This window comes from Marmota monax, unplaced genomic scaffold, assembly GCF_021218885.2.
Source record: "Marmota monax isolate L192 unplaced genomic scaffold, Marmota_monax_Labrador192_F-V1.1 WCK01_AAM20220418_F8-fsc00107, whole genome shotgun sequence".
In the NCBI taxonomy this organism is placed as follows: domain Eukaryota; kingdom Metazoa; phylum Chordata; class Mammalia; order Rodentia; family Sciuridae; genus Marmota; species Marmota monax.
In genome coordinates, this window is record NW_026693761.1 from 3040206 (window position 1) to 3059563 (window position 19358).

General features: G+C 36.3%; 1 protein-coding gene across 3 annotated transcripts in view; it reads right to left on the minus strand.

Annotated features, from left to right (window-relative positions):
• The window catches only part of Matcap2 (microtubule associated tyrosine carboxypeptidase 2), a 45128-nt gene that overhangs the window by 15228 nt on the left and 10542 nt on the right, over positions 1–19358 (minus strand). For 2 of the 3 annotated variants that reach the window (XM_046460638.2, XM_046460639.2), the window contains exons 2-4: positions 18558–19252; positions 1172–1315; positions 503–635 (exon numbers count right to left, since the gene is read on the minus strand). In XM_046460638.2, the coding sequence (XP_046316594.1) occupies positions 503–635; positions 1172–1315; positions 18558–19252 (972 nt within the window). The remainder of the gene's footprint in view (positions 1–502; positions 636–1171; positions 1316–18557; positions 19253–19358) is intronic. The other variant, XM_046460641.2, reaches the window with a different exon arrangement.

Sequence of the window (19358 nt, forward strand, 5' to 3'; positions counted from 1 at the left end):
AAAATAAACGTATTCCAAGTTGATTGCCTCACTTATCTGTTATAGTAACAGAAAACTCATAGAAAATATTGCATAAACAGTTCTAAAACTAAATTGATGTGTACCTACAGATAAAAACAAAGTAGAAAATGACCTGAGCCTAAGCCTTTGAGGTCTAAAGTAGGCTGCTGTCTTTACAAGGTCCATATGTCTCATGTGAAAGGGTATAACCTTTACAACTATATTGTTAAGAGAGAAGAATCAGACTGATATTTTAAAAAAATCTTAGAGTCACTGAACCCCCTCAGTTTAAGGTGAGTGAACTGAAATCCAGAGGAGTTAAGTGACTTCAAGCTTACCACAGTTAAAAAATCTAATTTGAAAAGAGATATAGATAATTTACCTTTAGTCCAACCAAAGCTTAAACACCTCGTGACATTTTGCTGAATACTATTAAGAATATTTCTTTGGGGCTAATTCCTGATATTACAAATAGAAAAAAAAGGAAAAGTGTTACTCATACCTATTTCGTGCCTCAGCATTCCCTCCAGCCAATGCTCACGTGCAGTGGAAACATTGATGGTCAGAGTTGGACATCCATTTACTACTGTCATTGAAGCACGGGAAAGTAGGTCCTCAGTGAGATGAACTACAATCTAAGGAGCAAAGGGGCAGGGGACAATATGTGTGTCACACACACACATTCAGACACACAACACACACACACACAAACACACACCACAAAATATAAAGGGGTAAGGGAAAAAAAGCTTTCACAGAAAACAACAGAGAACTTAAAATTTTACCTGTGGGGTCTTCTCAAATAGCCCTGGCTAAAATGATGCAAAAGAAGGACCAACAGATTTCTGTTTGTTGCCAGTGCCAGGGCTCTAAGATTGGCCACTAAGATCAGACTACTAATAAGAGAGACTCTCAGGAAAAACTCCTCATTTAACAAGTTTTTCTTGTAATCCCACAAGCTACACAGAAATGTCAGTAATAAAAGAAGAAATACAAAGAAACTGAACACATCAAGACAAGAGGAACTTAAAATATTTATTAGTGAGAAATCCGGTGACTAATATAAGGAGTAAATTTGGATTGGCAAACAAAACCTGCAGGAAAAAATTATATGGCACTGAGTATTAGAATGCCACAGCCAACTCCTATAGTATTTACTCATGATCCATACCTCTCCCAGGCAGCCTTCCTTCATCATGTACTTCCTAACATGATTCCAGATTCGAGGTTTAGATAACAAACTACCACCAGTAGCTTGTTCAAATTTTTCATAGCTTCCATATTTCTGTAAAGTCAGCTCCATAATATTGATGGACTGTAAAAGGAAAAGATAATGAAAGTAAATAACTTCATATTACTTTGAGATAAATAATAAGATAGCTATAATCTTATTTATCATCATGACCTCTTCTGGCTTACTGACTATGAAATTAACCTGAAAATGAAGTAACACATTTTTCTAAGCTAAACTAATTTCTACTCAATTTCCACCAACAACCTATGCACTTAGAAATACTCTCTTTCCCTGTGTTCTTTTCTCCTTAACATGAAGATAGACCAGCTCAAGTACTATATATCTATAGTGCTGACATCTGATTGGCTGAGAAGTTGGGCATAGAGCTCTTAGCTTCTCTAAGATCATCTGGTGCTTTGGTAGAACTTAGAATGGAAGGTATGTCTCTATACTTGTCACTACATACAATTACCATTTGGATTGAAAAAAAATTCAAAATTTTAAAAATGTACTGAAGAACTGGCACGCCTATAATCCCTATTACTCAGGAGACTGAGGCAGGAGGATTACCAGCTTCAAAGCCAAGCTGCAAAATTTAGCAAAACAGGGCTGGGGATGTGGCTCAGGCGGTAGCGCGCTCGCCTGGCATGCGTGTGGCCCGGGTTCGATCCTCAGCACCACATACAAACAAAGATGTTGTGTCCGCCGAAAACTAAAAAATAAAATATTAAAATTCTCTCTCTCTCTCTCTTACAAAAAAAAAAGAAAGAAAGAAATTTAGCAAAACAGTGTCGCAAAATAAAAAGGGCTGGGAATGTAGCTCAGTGGTGGAGTACCTCTTGGTTCAATCCCTAGTGTATCTCTCTCTCTCTCTCTCTCTCTCTCTCTCTCTCTCTCTCTCATACACACACACACACACACACACACATCAACTAGTTTTCCGTGACAATCTGTAAGATGCTACTTTCCTGGGCTACTCTTGCAGAAAACATAGTCTAAACCTTAGTAAAATCTTTTAGCTTTCTTTCAGGGTAGGGTACTACTTTTCATTCTTCATAAATTTCCACAATAAAGCAAATGGACAGTTAAAACATTTTCTCTAAATACACATGCAAAATGGAAACTAAAAAAAGGAAAAACTAGTTACAAATTACAAGTCATCAGTATCTGCGGCAAAGCCACAAGGATGGAAAACATAAAGAAGAAGACAATTACATTTCAGAAGACTTTTAGGAAAGAAACTGAAAAATTCAAACATTATCTTATATGAACTGTGAAAGAACTAGAAAATTCATATATATGTTATATAAATTTTTGGACTGTATCAGACTAGGAACAAGATTAAAGGTATGAGCTCTTGAATTGGACTATCTGAGCTGATATCCTGGCTTGTTTACCTGATAGCTGTGTTACCTGTAAAGAATGAAAATGAACTTGTGTTTCAGACTCCTCCTTTGTAAAGGAGGATAGTAATAATAATGTCTACTTCATGGTTTTGTTGAGAAAATTTAGTCAACTTTTGTAAAGCAGCATCTGAAGTCAGTACATATTAACCATTATATCATCATTGGTATGTTACTGATGAACCCAGCCTAATTCCTTCTTAAGAGCCATCTTGTCACAAAGTCATGAAAAGTTAATTTCTGTTTTACTATAATTACTGCGATTTCTAAACTTGTTTGGAATTCCTGCCTTTGCCTTGAACTCACCCATGCCTGGCTTTCCCTGACCACATAACAACCTTCTCTAAAACCTTAGTGGTGGCTCATAAATCCTGGCTCTCCCTGACCAGATAACAACCTTCTCTGAAACCTCAGCAGCATCTCATAAATTCTGATGTTGGGATCTGAATTTACTCCCTACCTTGAAATATCATGCCATGTAGATCATTAACCTACTATCTGGCCTTTGTATTATGTTTGTTAAAATCCTGTTGGCTGTAAGTTCTCAAGACACCCCCCTCTGCAACTTTTTGTGCTATAAAATCTTGTTCTTGAAGAGCTAGGGTGCTGGTCTCTAGCCTGCATTAGGAGAGACAGCCAACAATCAGCTCTCTTTGTGTACACAAATACAAGCTTGCTTAATTTGATTTAAAATGGGAGTCCGGTGGTCTTTTCTTTGCGATGGGGTTCAACAGTTACCATTCTTTACAAATATCACCACTATAAATAACACTCCTGACAGAAAAATCATAGAAAAGTTCACATAACTGCAAGTGATAATTCAACACACATGTTCCCATTGGGAAAATACACAATACTAATAAACTACACATGTACCATAAAGTTATCAGAACAAGAAATGACTTCAATAGGTTTTGCCTGGCTTCTGTTTCCAAAACTATTAATGAAAGCCTTGTTATTCAAACAGAGTGTAGTCCAAAGGCCAGTAGCCCTGGCATGGTTGGGAGCTGGTCCCAAATGTAGAATTTTGACTCCTATTACCCTCATGACCAACAATTCAAAATCTGCATTTTTACAAGATCCCCAGGTGACTCAAATATAGTGAAATGTACTGGGCATGGTGGTGCATGCTTGTAATCCCAGCAGCTCAGAAGGCTGAGGTAGGAAGATCATGAGTTCAAAGCCAACCTCAGCAACAGCAAGGCACTAAGCAATTCAGTGAGACCTATAATACAAAATATGGCTGGGGATGTGGCTCAGTTGATGAGTGCCCCTGAGTTCAATCCCTAGTACTCAAAAAATAAATAAATAAACATACACACACACACACACATATATACATATATGTATATAGAAATATATATAAGTACACATTTTACCATATATATGTGGTATGTGTGTGTGTGTGTGTATGTGTATGTGTATGTAAGATGTGAGAAAGATCTCAGAGAATGGTGAATATAGCAGAAGAGTTCTAGAGACTGATTCATATGATAACTAGGATAATTAAAAGCACAAATTTAGCAATACTTAAAAACCCATTTTCATAGATTAGCAAAGATATTGTGTGTATTCTAGTCTAATGGTCACCAGTCATCCACTAATCAAACAGTGAAAAATTACATAAAATTTGTTTTTAAGAACTGCAGAAGAAAGCAGAGTGAATACTTCTATATTGGACTGATAGACCTAAAAAAATTTAATTTTTTTACTATAATTTCTGCTTCAAGGTTTTTTAAAGCATGAATTTAATTTCAGAGAAAATTAGCTTTTCTAGGCATATGTTTAGTCAATAGGAAAATGTGGCTATCTGGTTACTATTTATTGAAGCAAAAATAAAATAGTCTAGAGAAGTAATAAAAATACAGGTGTTCCTAATCACAGATCAAAGAGTAAGTCAAAGAATTAATACAATAGTGGAATTTTTTTGCAATGAGAGAATGTAACTTTTTTATCAAAAGGATAAATAGTAGCACATCATTTCCTTTTTTTCATCTGGATTTACTTATATGGCAACACTATATGAGAACTACATCAATGTGCCCAAAAGCTCATTTTAATATTCATCATTAAATATTAAGTATTTATTTTACATTCAATCTTTCTTCTTTGAAGTGCATATCCTGTCACCATTCATTGATTCCTTTTTTCTTCCTTGGTTTTTCAACTGGTCTAACCCAGACAGATCTGTCTGATCACAGAGATCTACAGCATCCTTTACTGATCTCAGGATGATACTCCACAGCATGGAGACAGAGACAATTATTAGATAGGTTAGAATAAGTCAAATTTTTAAGAGATAAAGTATGTTGAGTGGTAATGAATCAGTCACTTCACCAGTGAATAATTTTGTGTTATGGTTTCTTCCTTTGCAACTTCTTTCATTTTTTGGTAGTAGGGATTAAACCTAGGGCCTTGTGCATGATAAACATGCATTCTTCAATTTATCTACACCTCTGGCCTCATACAACTTCTTAACTACAAGCTACAAAAATTTTGAGTATGATCCCAAATTTGAAAAAAGAAAAGAGTAATTTTAAAAGGCACAGGGAAGGGTCAGTAATGGTGGCACACATCTCTAATCACAGCTATTCAGGAGGCTAAGACAGGAGGATCACAATTTCAAGGCCACTCTGGGCAACTATCTAGACTCTGTCTCAAAAAATGAAAAGGTCAGGTGATGTAGCTTAGTGTTTCAGTGTCCTGAGTTTGAATTCCAGTACTATAAAAAAGAAAAAAAAAAAAGCACAAGGAAGCTGGAGTTTGAACTCCAGTACTATAAAAAGAAAAACAAAAGCCCCCCCCCCCAAAAAAAAGCACAAAGGCTAATGTTCACATTTGGGAAAGGGTTGTAGGGATGCTTATTATTTATATTTTTCCAACGTCTTAAAATATTTTATAACATGCCATATGTTAGTGCTATGATTAGGAGGAAAAATTATTCTGTAACAAAAGGAGGAAAGGGAGTTCATAGAACCAATGTCTATACTACTTGGAGAATTAGGCTTTCAACACCTCAATGTGAATAGTATGTTTAGGGGTGGTGAATTTCATGTTAAACCTCTAATTTCATTATCATCTATGTTAATCAGGAAACTACATTTCCTAATATAGGATATAGCTCCAGAGAAAATGAATTAAAGAAAAAGGATGGATGAGGAGGGAAAAGGAGTGATGCACTGCATTCTGGAATGTATGGCTCCCTTACTTGAAGACTTATGGTCAAAGGTAGGGGGCCATGGTTTTGTTTTGTTTTGGGTATTAAGGATTGAACCCAGGGAATCACACCCCCAGCTTTTCATATTTTTTGAGACAGGGTCTCGCTAAGTTGCTGAGGCTGGCTTTGAACCCACGATCCTCTTGCCTCAGTCTTCCAAGTTACTGGGATTACAGGCACCCAGCTCAAAGGTAGAATTCTGACTGTGAAAGGGGAGTTGTCCATATTCTGTATTGCTATGATCTGAATGTTTGTGTCCCTCTCAACACCTAACCCACCCCAGACTGGTATGTTAAAATCTTAACTCCTAAAGGCACTGCTGTTACAAGTTGGGGCCTTTGAGAGGTAATCAAGTCATTGGGATTCTTCTTCAAGTCTGGGTTTAATGCCTTTGTAAAAAAGGCCCCAGAGAGCTAGCTAGCCCCTTTCATCATGTGAGGTCACATCTAGAAGACACCTACCTCTATGAACTAGAAAGTAGCCTCAACAGCCAAATCCTTAACTTCTTTGTCCTCAGAACTGCGAGAAATTTCTGTTATTTATAAGTTATCCAGATTAAGGTATGTTGTTATAGTAGACCAAACAGATTAACAGATGTATTTTCAGGAAAATGATTCACTTTACATTCTCTGAAACACTAGTTTTCAATTTTGGTTTTCAGCACTGGAACTTTTCTTTCAGACCAAATCTCAACTTCATTTTAAGTTTTCATGTCTGTTGAAAAATACTTCAGTGTCTGTGAAAGGACTAAAACATGTTTTAGTGTAGCTTGTAAAGCACTCATCCCTATAACTCTTTCACTTTTAAATTCACAGTCATACTAAAATATTATGGAACAACACTACTTGAAAGTTTAAAAGGTCTCTAAGATCAGGAGGTCCCTAGGTCAGAAGGCTCAACAAAACAACTCTCATATACGGTTCAATCTGAGAAGTCTATTAGATAACTCCTTATACCTGTCTTTAGGCCAACTTAAGGTGGTTATTGTTTTTTGGGGTTCTTTCGTCTTTTTGTTTGTTCGTTTTTTGGTACTAGGGATTCAACCCAGGGGTACTTTACCACTGAACTACATCCCCAGTCTTTTTATTTTTTTAATTTTCAGTCAGGGCCTCATTAATTTGCTGAGGGCCCCACTAAATTTTTAGTTGAGGCTGGCTTCAAACTTGTGATCTACCAATCTCAGCCTGTAAGGATGGCCTTAGGCCTTAACCTTAGCAACTACATTTTAAAACACTCAGTTTGAAACCTGCAGTCTCACCAGGCATGCCTATCAGATCCCTCCAGTATGGCTCTTAGGCACAAACAAGTCACTCTCCCCCCAACCCTGATAAACTCAACAATGAAGCCTCTGGCAGGCTGTCCTCACCTGATAAGAGGGGAAAGGGGCAAAAAGGGTGGGGACCACCAAACCAGATGTTGTAACCCCATGGTAAATGATGCCACTGAGAAATCCTGAGGTAGTTGATAAGGATTGAAAGGGGGGTCAAAAGCCCCCAAATTTAGTATAAATAATAGAGCAAACGAACAGATATTCAGCCAGCCGATACTGACGCATACAAGTTGGAGAGCCTGATGAAGACCTGGACTGGCATCTCATCTTTTGTCATTGTCTGCCTGATCCTCTGCAGGGTTCACCACTCTCAAACTCTACAGCCACATCTTGACCCTGTTGAGAGCTGCAACTTCTCCTACCACCCTCTCCTTAGTAGGCCATCAGCTCCACCCCAGGAGAAGCTTGCCTTGGTTCCAGACCTGAGTACCTGGTCTGAGTGAGTGCGCATCTGCTGGACTTAAAACCTAAGGCTTGAGACTTTTGATCTGACACTTGAACTTAGCACTCAGGGGGAATATCTGTCATTATCCTGACATGATTAAGTGTGTTTGCAATGCTTAAAATTAATTAATCTAGAATTGTTTGCTGTGAATTGATTATGCCTATTGCAGTGCCTAGCATTAAGGACTGTCATTTTCTTGATTAAGAACCTATAGAGTAAAATTGTATGGAGTGATTTGAGTGAATAAAGCATTGAAAAAGGCAGAAGCTTGTGGACATTCTTTATTTCTTCCCCTAAACTGCAAAAGTTGAACCTTTTGCCCATCACGACACAGCCTCCCTAGTTGCTGGGATTATAGGCAGGAACGATCAAACCCAGCATAGGTGCTTCTTCTTTTTAAAATATTTTTTTAGTTGTTTAAATATTTTTTATTTTATCTATTTATTTTTATGTGGTGCTGAGGATGGAACCCAATGCCTCACACATGCTAGGCAAGCATTCTACCACTAAGCTACAACACCAGCCCACAAGGTGCTTCTTAATTACAGATTGTAATAGGAGAAAAAATGAAAACATAAACCCTATGAAGAAATGTGATATCTGAGGGATGGGTGGGAGCCTTATCCTGAAAACTCAAATGAAGAACATACCTCTGAAAAAGTATTAGGTCAAATCCTATGACATTGACATCATATGATGATCAAATATGAGCAATTTTGTATGGTTCAACCTAATATATTCTGTAGGAAACAATAAATTTCAGAAAGTACAAGCTTCATTTTACAAATTAATGAAACCAATGATAACCTTCAATAATCCTCGGTGGGGGTGGGTCTTGAAAATAAGAGGGAAGTTGAGACATATGAAGTACAGATAACTAATACTAAATCTATTAATTACATGTGAAGAAAACCTAAAATAAATAGAGCAATATTCAAAGTTAAAGAAAAATTCTTACCTATAACGACTTGAATAAACTGATCAAATGGCCATGGGAGACAGAGATTAGGGAAGGGACAGGATGGCAAGGTACACCTACATTGAGTGAATTTCACTCACTGTATTTTTTAAATATATTTTTGTTTATTTACATGAATAAGAAGTTCCTATTATCTTCTAAATTAATAAGGAAAAAAAACATTCTGAGACACATCAGGATATCCATAACCTATTGTGAAAAAGAAATAATCTCTACTGCACAGCTCACTAACTTGCCTCCTTCCAAGAGGCTTCAGGCAAGAAACCCCCTAGAGAGATGGACTAACACAATGTTTCTGTATTAAAAAAACAAAAACGAAAACAAAAAAACCCAGTGAGGAACAACCTAAAGATTCAAGTTCAACCAATTACTGTAAACCCTTTATTTTTTATTTTATTTTTAGTGGCACTGGGGATTGATTCAGGGGCACTCTACCACTGAGCTAAGTTCTTAACCCCTTTTGTTTTCTAATTTTGAGACAGGGTCTTGCTAAGTTGCTGAGGTTGCCTTGGCACTTGTAAGCCTCTTGCCTCAGCCTCTAAAATTACAGGTGTTTGCGTGCCTGGAACTGTACAACTTTTATAAGAAAAACACAGTCACTTAAAATGATGCTGACATAAAAGAAATGTTGACAATTTTTAAGGATATGAGAAAATGTTTATCATAAGTAAGCAAAAGCATATTAACCTCAATTATGAATAGTAGTCTTGGGAGAAGAAAAAATACACAGAAATGTCAGCAGTAGTTATCTTTGAATGGCAGAATTATGGGATTTTAATTCTTTTTCCCATAATTTCTGAGTTTGTTTATTTTTGCCATGATGGGAATTGAACTCAGAGACTTACCCATGCTAGGCAAATGCTCAACCACTGAGCTGCAAACTTCAACTCAACTTTTCTAAGTTTTTATAATGAACATATATTATTTTTATAATATTTAAATCCTTCCTACTTTGGAATCTTTGGGTCTTCCTACTCACCATCTGATTACCTTATCCTACTTGCCTAGTAGTTATTGATATCCCTTCTCTGGGATATTTGCATTTAAAAAGGGAGCACATGAAAAAAGTTTTTTTAATTTAAAAATCAAACTGAATGTTTTCTATAAGTAGATTTTTAGGCTAGTAGAAAAAGAGCTTATAGGCCTCACATTCTTGAGGTCAACTCATGGAAGAAGCAGCCATTTTCCTCATCTATGTCATCTATGTACTTTTATTCTGTTCTAGTAAAACAAGATCTTGGAGCCAGACATGGTGACTTGGGAGGCTGAGGCAAAAAGACTGCAACTTTGAGGCCAGCCTCAGCAATTTAGCAAAGCCCTGAAACAACTTGGTTGAGACCCTGTCTCAAAATAAAAATTTTAAAAAGGGTTGAGGATGTACCTTGGTGGTAAAGTGCCCCTAGGTTCAATCCCCAGTACCAAAAAAATAAACAAAAAAGAATTTCTGCAACTCATTAATTAAAAGAATAATAAATAAATAAATGGGTGAAGTTTCTAAAGACAGTTCTCCAAAAAATATATATAAGTGGCCAATAAGCACACAAGAAGATTCTCAACATCATTAGCTACCAAGGAAATATAAATTGAAACCCAATGAGACACTACTTCATATCCACTAGGATAACTATAGGAAAAAAAAAAAAAACAGTTAATGAGGATGAGGAGAAATCGGAACCTTTATATACTATTGGTGGGAAAGAAAATGGTGTAGTTACCTTGGAAAACAGTCCAACAGTTACTCAGAAGGTTAAACCATGAAGTTATTATATATATCATCAAATACTACTAGGTATGCATCCAAGATAATTAAAACACATGACCACATAAAAATTTATACCCAAATGCTTATAGCAGCATTATTCATAATAACCAAAAGGTGGAAACAATCCAAATGTCTATCAACTCATGAATGTAAAAAATCTATGTACAAAATATTATTCCATAATGAAAAGTACTGCTACACATACAACATGGATAAATCTTTGAAAACATGACAAATGAAAGAAGTCAATTATAAAGGGCCACAAAACAATTACATATTATACAATTCTGTTATATCAAATGTCAAGAATAGGCAAATCCATAGAGACAGAAAGCAGATTATAAGGTTGTACTTGGTAGGAGGTTGGTAAGGAACAAGGACTGATGTCTCCTAGGTACAGAACTTTTTTGGGTGATGAAATAGTAAAATTATGATGTATGCATAACTGGATATATTAAAAACCACTGAACTATATACTTTAAATGGATGAACTGTATATAGCATGTGAATAATATTTTAATAAAGCCATGTTAAAAAGGAAAAGTAATCAATAATATAATAAAACATTTAAATTCTTAATCCATAAAATAAAAAATTTATCTCTATAAAACTTCCAGCACTGCCTTGGATGATACAACAAACTTTCTGAAAAATATCAATGTTCTCCTAAATTATCTGCTTTTGGTTTACTTTCTTATTTTATTTGGAAATTTGACCATCAATCATGAGCCACTTCAATAGTCATGTGCTAAAAAACTATCTCCCTTCTCAACTGTGGTTTTCACTCAGTGAAAAACTATACTGTGGAAACACTAGCCATCAGATCTGGTTTTACATTAGGGCCCCATGGTTTAAGACTGTGATTGCAGGAATGCTGTTTAATCTTTCTCAGAGTTAGTTTCTTCGCTAGCAAAATGGAGATGAAAATCCTGGCTTTATTTAACTCCTAGGGTTGTTGTGAGGGGCTCTGAATGTGCTCTCTAATCTATTTCCCATATGATTATACAGTATTTAAGCTTCAGCAGATGACTGCTGGGTTGTAATTTTAGAATTTAAAATAACTGGATTGCTCTCTTTTATTCAAGGTAATATTTTCTCCCCTCCCTTGTTAATATATAAAATCTCAATCTCCCCTCATTCCTCTCCTTTTCAGAAAATTCTAAAATCTGGAACCCACCTCCCAAATACTGAATAACCTCTAGGAGATCATACAGTCCTTTTTAAAAATTTTATCTTTTTTTTAAGTTGTAGATAAACACATTTATTTAATTTTATGTGGTCTAAAGATTGAATCCAGTGCCTCACATGTGCTAGGTAAGCGCTCTACCACTGAGCCATAACTGCAGCCAGGATAGTCCTTTTCTTTAAGCCTGTTTTTGCAAACTGTTTCTTGAGAGGAAAGTGGGCTACATGATCATTTTTTTTAAAGGTTCCCTACCCAAATAAGCATGGAAAATATTGGACTAAATACAGTTAAAATGAATGCCTCTCCCAAGCCTTTAAAAAAATACTATGTGTGTTGAATCTGGGAGATGAATATAGTAGTTTGTGCTTTCTAACTTATATGGACTCCTTATTAGTGTTCCTCAGAACAATTTGAAAATGGTTACTTTAGACACACATGGGACACACACACACACACACACACACACACACACATTCTGGTAATGATATTCTCAGAATGAAAGGCAAAATTCCACTAAATGAGTTTTTCAATGGTGGCTATTGCTTTTTGGTAGCAAATTAGGTATATAAAGATTTGTGATTACTTTATCAGATCATTATGCCTCCATTTAAGATACTGCAGTCAAAAACCAGTAGGACACTGTACAAATGGTTACATTCTCAAATATCTTTATTTGTAAGCAATGCTACTGGGGTATAAGATAACTGGAGAGGCAACAAAAGAACACTTTTACAGTCCAATGTTTAAAATCCCTACACTGGCCAAGAAAAAGATATATGCAAGCTGAATTTGAACCTTAGACCACAAATTTGGAAAGCTGACCATCAATCACAGACCGATTGTTTATAAAGCACTTCACTAAATTTCCAGCATAACAGCAAAAAAGCCCATTCATTTATCCATTCACTCCTTTATTCATCACTGGGGTCACCTTCTATGTGCCAATCACTGTTACTTTTATATATTTTAGATTATGAGTTCCTGTCCTGTCCTAGACTGGCAGAGATGACATCTAATGTGATACTCTGATACAGTTATAAATAAAGTATTGTGAAATCACAGAAAAAGAGTAAATAGAAGTGATAGATTAGAGGAAATAGAAGGCATTTCAGGCAAAAGAAAAATAATACTGCCAAAGTAAAAATAAATCAAAGAAAGTGAAATACCTTGGGAAACTCAGCGCCAGGATCTGTTTTTGATTCTGGTATAAAAGAAATAAGTAAAATACACTGCTATCAAAGAGGTCGATCTGCTGGTGAAAACAACAAATTTAAAAATGGTAAGAAAGGATAAAGACAACGACAGATCATTTGTATGAGAGGCTATGGGAGTTTGAAGTTCACTTGGGAGTAAGGTCTTGAAGGCTGTGCAAAAGATTTTTGAACTTTAACCTAAATTATGAAGAGCTCTGAAGTTTTTCAAGACAAAAAGTTACACAACCAGATTTGCACTTTAGAAAGACACTGAAAGCAGTGTGGAAAGCAGAGGAAACACTGAAGCCAGCAAAAATACTTTGCCAATAATGCATTTTCTACAGCAGATGAGGATCAGGGTATAACAAAAAAAAAAAAAAAAAGAAAGAAAAATATTTCAAAAAATCATATTCTACATATGTAGAACCCAGAAAATAAACCGATAACAGACACTGAGCCCTTCCTCAATAAATGTGAAAGCCAGACAAAAAAAGAAAATGTTGCTTGCAGCTTATTCCTTCCCTTAGAATTCTGGGTCCCCCCTTCTGCACTCTGTGTTGTCAGGGTGTTAGGTAGTCTGGATGGATACAAGGGTAAGTGGGAAAACGAAAATGTTACAACTACTACTGAGATTATTTATAAATAGCTTAGAATTGCAGATTATTTTTCATCACTTACAATGGAAAAAAACAGATATTCAAGCTGTTTGGTAGGAAAGACTGTTACATGAGAATGTACATGTTAGCTGAGTTTTTAGAGGCAAATCAACAAAGCCTTTCAATGAGGTCATACCTTCTTCCAAGAACATACAATCTGATTGGGGTTTTTCCATCTCTGATCTTTCTTGCTATTAGGTTAAAAAATGATCCCACTTTTCCAACCTCATGTACAAAAGTGACTATGGAACAAACTAAACTCAAAATAACCTTAAAACAAACAAACAAATAAAAAAAAAACCTTAAAACTTCAGAGTATCTGTGAAAGATTTGTGACTTGCTAAACAGAAAAATGGTGTCATTTAGGGAGAGGTATAAAGTAAAGAAACCTTGCTTTTTCTTCCCCTTCACTGTTTTGACAATTTGAAGTCTACAAAGATAAAATATTATTTCAAACAGGGGTGGAGGTATAGCTCAGTGATAGAGCACATGCTTAAAATACTATATCAATTCTGGTATAATTATAACTTAGCTTTAAAGAAATGTTACGTCAGCCAGGAATGATGGTACAGGACTATCATCCAAGCAACTTGGGAGGCTAAGGCAGGAGGATCACAAGTTCAAGGCAGCCTCAGCAATTTAGCCAGACCCTAAGCAAATTAGTGAGACCCTGTCTCAAAAGATAAAAAGGACTGTGGATGTAGCTCAGTGGTTAAGCCCCTCTGGGTTCAATCCCAGGCTTCTTATTTCCAAGTAAAAAAATTTTTCTATCAAAAAAGTAAAATGGCTGTGTGCAGTAAGTGGCACATGCTTTTAGTTCCAGCAACTTGGGAGCTTGACATACGAGGATCACAAATTCAAAGCCAGCCTCAGCAATTTATTGAGGCCCAAAACAAAATAAAATAATAAAAATAAAAAGGGCTGGATTTGTGGCTCAGTGATAAAGTACCTCTGGGTTCAATCCCTGGTACAAAGAAAACAACAACAACAATCTTGCTTTAGAGCATGATATATGATTCTATGTATACATTTATTATATATGTGTTTTAGTACAACAATGAATTATTTATTCCATTTATACTAGGTTCTAATAATTAGAAGTGGCAAAGTAGCAACTCAAGGGATAGATGTGGCTCACAAGATAATTTTCATTGGTTTGGATAGCCTATATTTGTTTAGTTGAACTAGATGTCAACACTATGGTTCAAGAGTTGTGGATTATTGTAAAGTAGTTTAAAAAGCTGGAAAACTTCATATAAAATTCAGGTCTCTACCTTTTTTTTTTTTTTGAAAACCCTGAATATAAAATAACACTGAATCCAAACTGTGGCTCAAGTTAAATAACCATTGTCTGACTTCCAGTGTGCTACTATGTGCAGCCAGCCCCTTACTTACAATCATTTATGATCCCTGCACAGATCCTATAGGATCTGAGTTTGTGACCCTAATCTATCATGACTATATAAAAAGTTTGCTCACTAGGAAGACAAAAATCAGAATTTATTTCCTAACATAACAGAGTTGGTCCATCTAGGTATTTACTTTGAATGTCTGAATTTTATAAATGAAATGCATTACTATGCCACAGAATGTTGTTATGTTGTTTTGGTACACAAAAAAGCTGAGAATCAAAGTCCATCCCTTTTGATTTTCAATATTCCTGAGATTTTCCAATAACTCTTCCAAGTTATCCTCAACAGCACAGAACAATTAACTTCCATTAGTTTTAAGTAATAAAGGAAAAATTAGGAGACTATAATTATACAAGAAGAACAGTTGTTTTACTAACAGAGAATACATTAATATCAAATAATACCATAACTCTTAAATAATATGGTTATAATAAAAATGGGTTTTTTGAGAAACACCAAGCACATTTAAAAATAAAATGTTCCTGGAGTTTTCTTTCTCGACTCTCACTGAAACTACATAGTTTCATTCATGGACACTTTTTTTTAGATATGTTACTCATTCTACTCTTAGAAAGATGGTATGTTTGTATTCAGTAAAATTATGACTGACAAGGTTGGAAGCCCTGCTTGCTCTGAGGTATACAGTGCTCTTGCTTTTCCTATAACTGCTCTTCCCTCTCTGAAGATGCTTTATCTATCTTTCCACTTCAGATATCAGGAGTAATGGTAACCTGTAAACACCTAAGAACTAGCTATTCATGAAACAGCTGCTTTTTGTTGGCATAAAGTATTAAGTTTCTGTTTCACTGAAGGAGAATAGATTGCCAGAGTCATGGGAGGATGCTCCTTGTTTATTCTTAAACTATCCATTTTACTTGAGGTTACTATTGCTGCCAGCAGGTAGATAAGCAGGATTCAACAGACTCCACCTAGACGGATCTACAGTTCTTTAGCCCATGCTAGATGCCCTGTACCACCTCAAGGGTCTCAGTGCCTCCTACAGGGCCAACTGTCCAGAACGGGCAAAAAGCTGAGTCCTAAAACTCCTTGACAATGCTAAGACCAAATGGGATGGCAAAATCTGAATACTACCTTGGTTCCTCTCTGGTAGGCTACTGTTCTGCCTATTTGTACACTGAAGAGGACCACAGTCGTCCTCCAACAATAGACTCATTGCCTCATAGGAATCCAGATTATGAAACTCAAGAGACTATTAGCTGGCATTTGGCAAGGACATTTCTGAGTCCTGGAGACCAGTCTGAAGCTGCTGCTTTAGCTTCACAGCTGGGTAGGGGAAGGATGATGTCATAATCAATCAGATCCTGATATAGCAATTTAAGCATGTTTTTCCAGAGGCCTTGTTCAACAAATTTCTTTTATTTGATTGAAGTGGTTTCAAAAGTAGATCTGGCATTTGTTGAGAGCATTTCCTTAAAGGGGCATTTGAGGTACAAGCCAGGAAGGACCACTGGTACTACTTTGAAGTCTCATGCAATTCAAATACAGGTTTAATCTCCTGCAACTGCAATGAGGTTAAAATAGACTGTAAAGTCACAGGTCAAGTAGTGCCAATTCTTAATTTGTGAGGCTGCTGATATTTCCAAATTGCCTTGCAGGGAAATGAAAAGCATTCATTTTGATCTAATGGTGGTAAATCTCTTTCCTGTCGAGAACCATCCGTGGGCTGTATGTGGACTACATCAGCATGGTAGCCAGTGAGGGATAGATCTGGCATTAGAAACTTCCCTTGGCAGTCCCACCGGGATGGATCCCCCAAATGCAAGTGAACTCCTCCTCAGCTCTGCTAAGAGGTCTCACACAGCACCAGAGATGGGGAGACCTGCTGCAGTCACACAGCCTCTCAGAGATGGATGTAACCTGCCAAGATGCCAATCAATCTGCTGACTGCCAGACACCAGGAAGCAGGACTCCACCCCTGAAACCTTATTCCTGCCTTTAATGTACCCCCTTAAATAAACCACAGGAACCATTTTCTAATTGTCCAGCTCCAACTCAGACAGCTGTGTGGGCTGGGCCTATCAGGTGCTCCAGGCTCCCTTTAAAACTATTTTTTCTGACTCTGTCTTTTGTTCTTCACTAATTATTTCTGACTTATCTTCTCCGGTAGATTACATCCTCCACAGGCAGGAAGAAAGACCCCTTAGGGAGGCACTGGCTGCCTCCCCATACTTTTCAAATGAGCAGGGCTGGGTCTACCAGACTCCAAATTGGTAAATAAATCTCAGCCCATTTCTTTCAGCACTCAAGGAGAAGAAATTAAAAAGCATTTTTGTAATTATAAATTTTAAATTCACAAAAGCTCCATTTAATCAATTATAATTTACACACACACACACACACACACAATCATAAATAAATGACTGCCAAAAATAGGAGTAAATAGCAAAACTTTTTATTAGTATTTAAATGTGCCAAGCTCTATGTTAAATGCTATATATGCCTAAGCATTATCTCATTTAACCATCAAAATAACCTCTTTAAGCATTGTCTTTATTCTATCACATTCATTAGAAAAGTAGTAGAACCTAAATGTATAATTGCTATGTTAATCTGCCCTTGCCCATCCCAAAACAGTGCACATTAAAAAAAAATAATGAATGCCAATGGAAAAATACATAAGCAGAAAAGATTTCTTCTAACACAGAAAGAAAAATTGCCTGCTTAAAATTATTTTAATCCTAAAATAAGCTTCAAATAATAGCTTCAAGGACTGGAGGTATAGCTCAGTGGTGGAGTACTTGCCTTGCTCTGGGTTCAATCCCCAGAACCCTTTTAAAAAAAGCAAAACCCAAAAGATAATGGCTTCAAAAGACTGGGCAGATTTCATGTTGTTTACAATAACAAGGAAAAAAAAACCCTGCTGACCAGAAAATCAAAGACTACAATGTTGTCAGCAAAAAACCTAAAATAGGGCAGGCACCACATGGAAATGGAATGATACAGGTTCACCTATTCTAGATACAGATTTTGCCTTTATGATCTCAAAACTATGCCCTGCAGGTAAACATCAGCCAATTTCTCCTCAAATACTTCAGTGAAATTTTGAAGTTTATTTCAGCTCTTAAAACACTAAGGTCTAAATTGAACGATTTAGAAAGTATTATTCTTATCATTCATGTTATGATTTGCCAACCTTGAAGTTAATTTTTAAAATCTTATCTTTTTCTTCTTTAAATGAGTGCTTAAATATTTATTAGATGATGATTAATAATTTTAGTGAAGCTTTAATTAGTTTATTGAAGCATTTTTCATAGGGAATAATCAAGTTAGGGTCTCCAAAACTGCTTACAAGAACCTAAGCAAATAGGGAATGAACTAGCTTAGCAGAACCAGAGATTTCATGATCCACCCGAGACATTAAAAAATTAACTAGAAACCAAAAACATGATGTGGGCTACCCAACACTTCTGTGTGGGCTGGATAATGGGTCACAAATTTGAAACTCCTAAACGAAAGCCTGGAACTATAATCTGAAGTTTTTTTCCAAATACAGTTGATTCCTGTTACAAAGAGTCTATATAATAGATTCTTTATAGATTTAAATTAGTACAAATTTGCTCACATATTGGCAATACCACTTACCTGGAGATTTGTCACATATCAAAATGTCCTGGGTAGAAGTTAATTATAACATATAAGTATGGCTTGTTTTACTTATAAAACGACACGTAAGTGTTTTAACTACATAAAAATGAAATACTACTAAAGTGGCATTTTACCTGCTTAAGAAATCGGTTAGATGCATTGCTGTGTTTGGCTAACACACTTGGCAGAGCAGGATTAGCATACTCAAACTGTGGATTGTAGGTATAGTCAGACTTGAAGAATCTCAGTTTCTCTTTCTCTAAGTTGGTAGGCTTTATAGCAGTCAATATGCAAAATTTTTTTCCAGAAAACTCATCTGCTTTTTCAAAGCTTCTACAGAACTGAGGCTGCTGCTTTGGCTTTGGAAGAGCGGAGAAATGGCGCCGCCTGACCTTGCTTTTTGGTTTAGGTGGCAGTATTATGCTGTTCCCTGTAACAGAGATATCATGTGTAAACTTTACAGGACTTGACACTGACTTAGTGACAAAAACAGTAGGCTGCCTCTCCAGGCAGTACCAAGTACCACTGCTTGCCACAGGCACTGGGGTTTTCGTCCTGCAAGGATCTTTACTATGAGGGGAGCTAGGAGATTTGCTGGGTTTTCTACATCTTTTGGAGTAGGTGGACGAAGACTGTTTTTGTAAATGATGTTTTCTCTCCTCCTTGCTTTGTAGTAGGACATTGTAACTACTGGTTCCAGTTGTGAAAATGTCCTTTAGTATTCCAGCAGGTAAATGTGAAAGGCTTCTTTTGCTGTCAATGATCAATGAATCTTCTGCATTTAGAATAGACTTCTTGGCGAGTTCTTGCTCAGGCCAGTGAAGCTTTTCTGTGTTAATAAACAAAACCAAAAAAGAAATAACAAAGATGCCAGATGAAGCAAATTGATTATTATACAAAAAGTCTTCTGAAAGTTCTGTAAACCTTATGTTTTA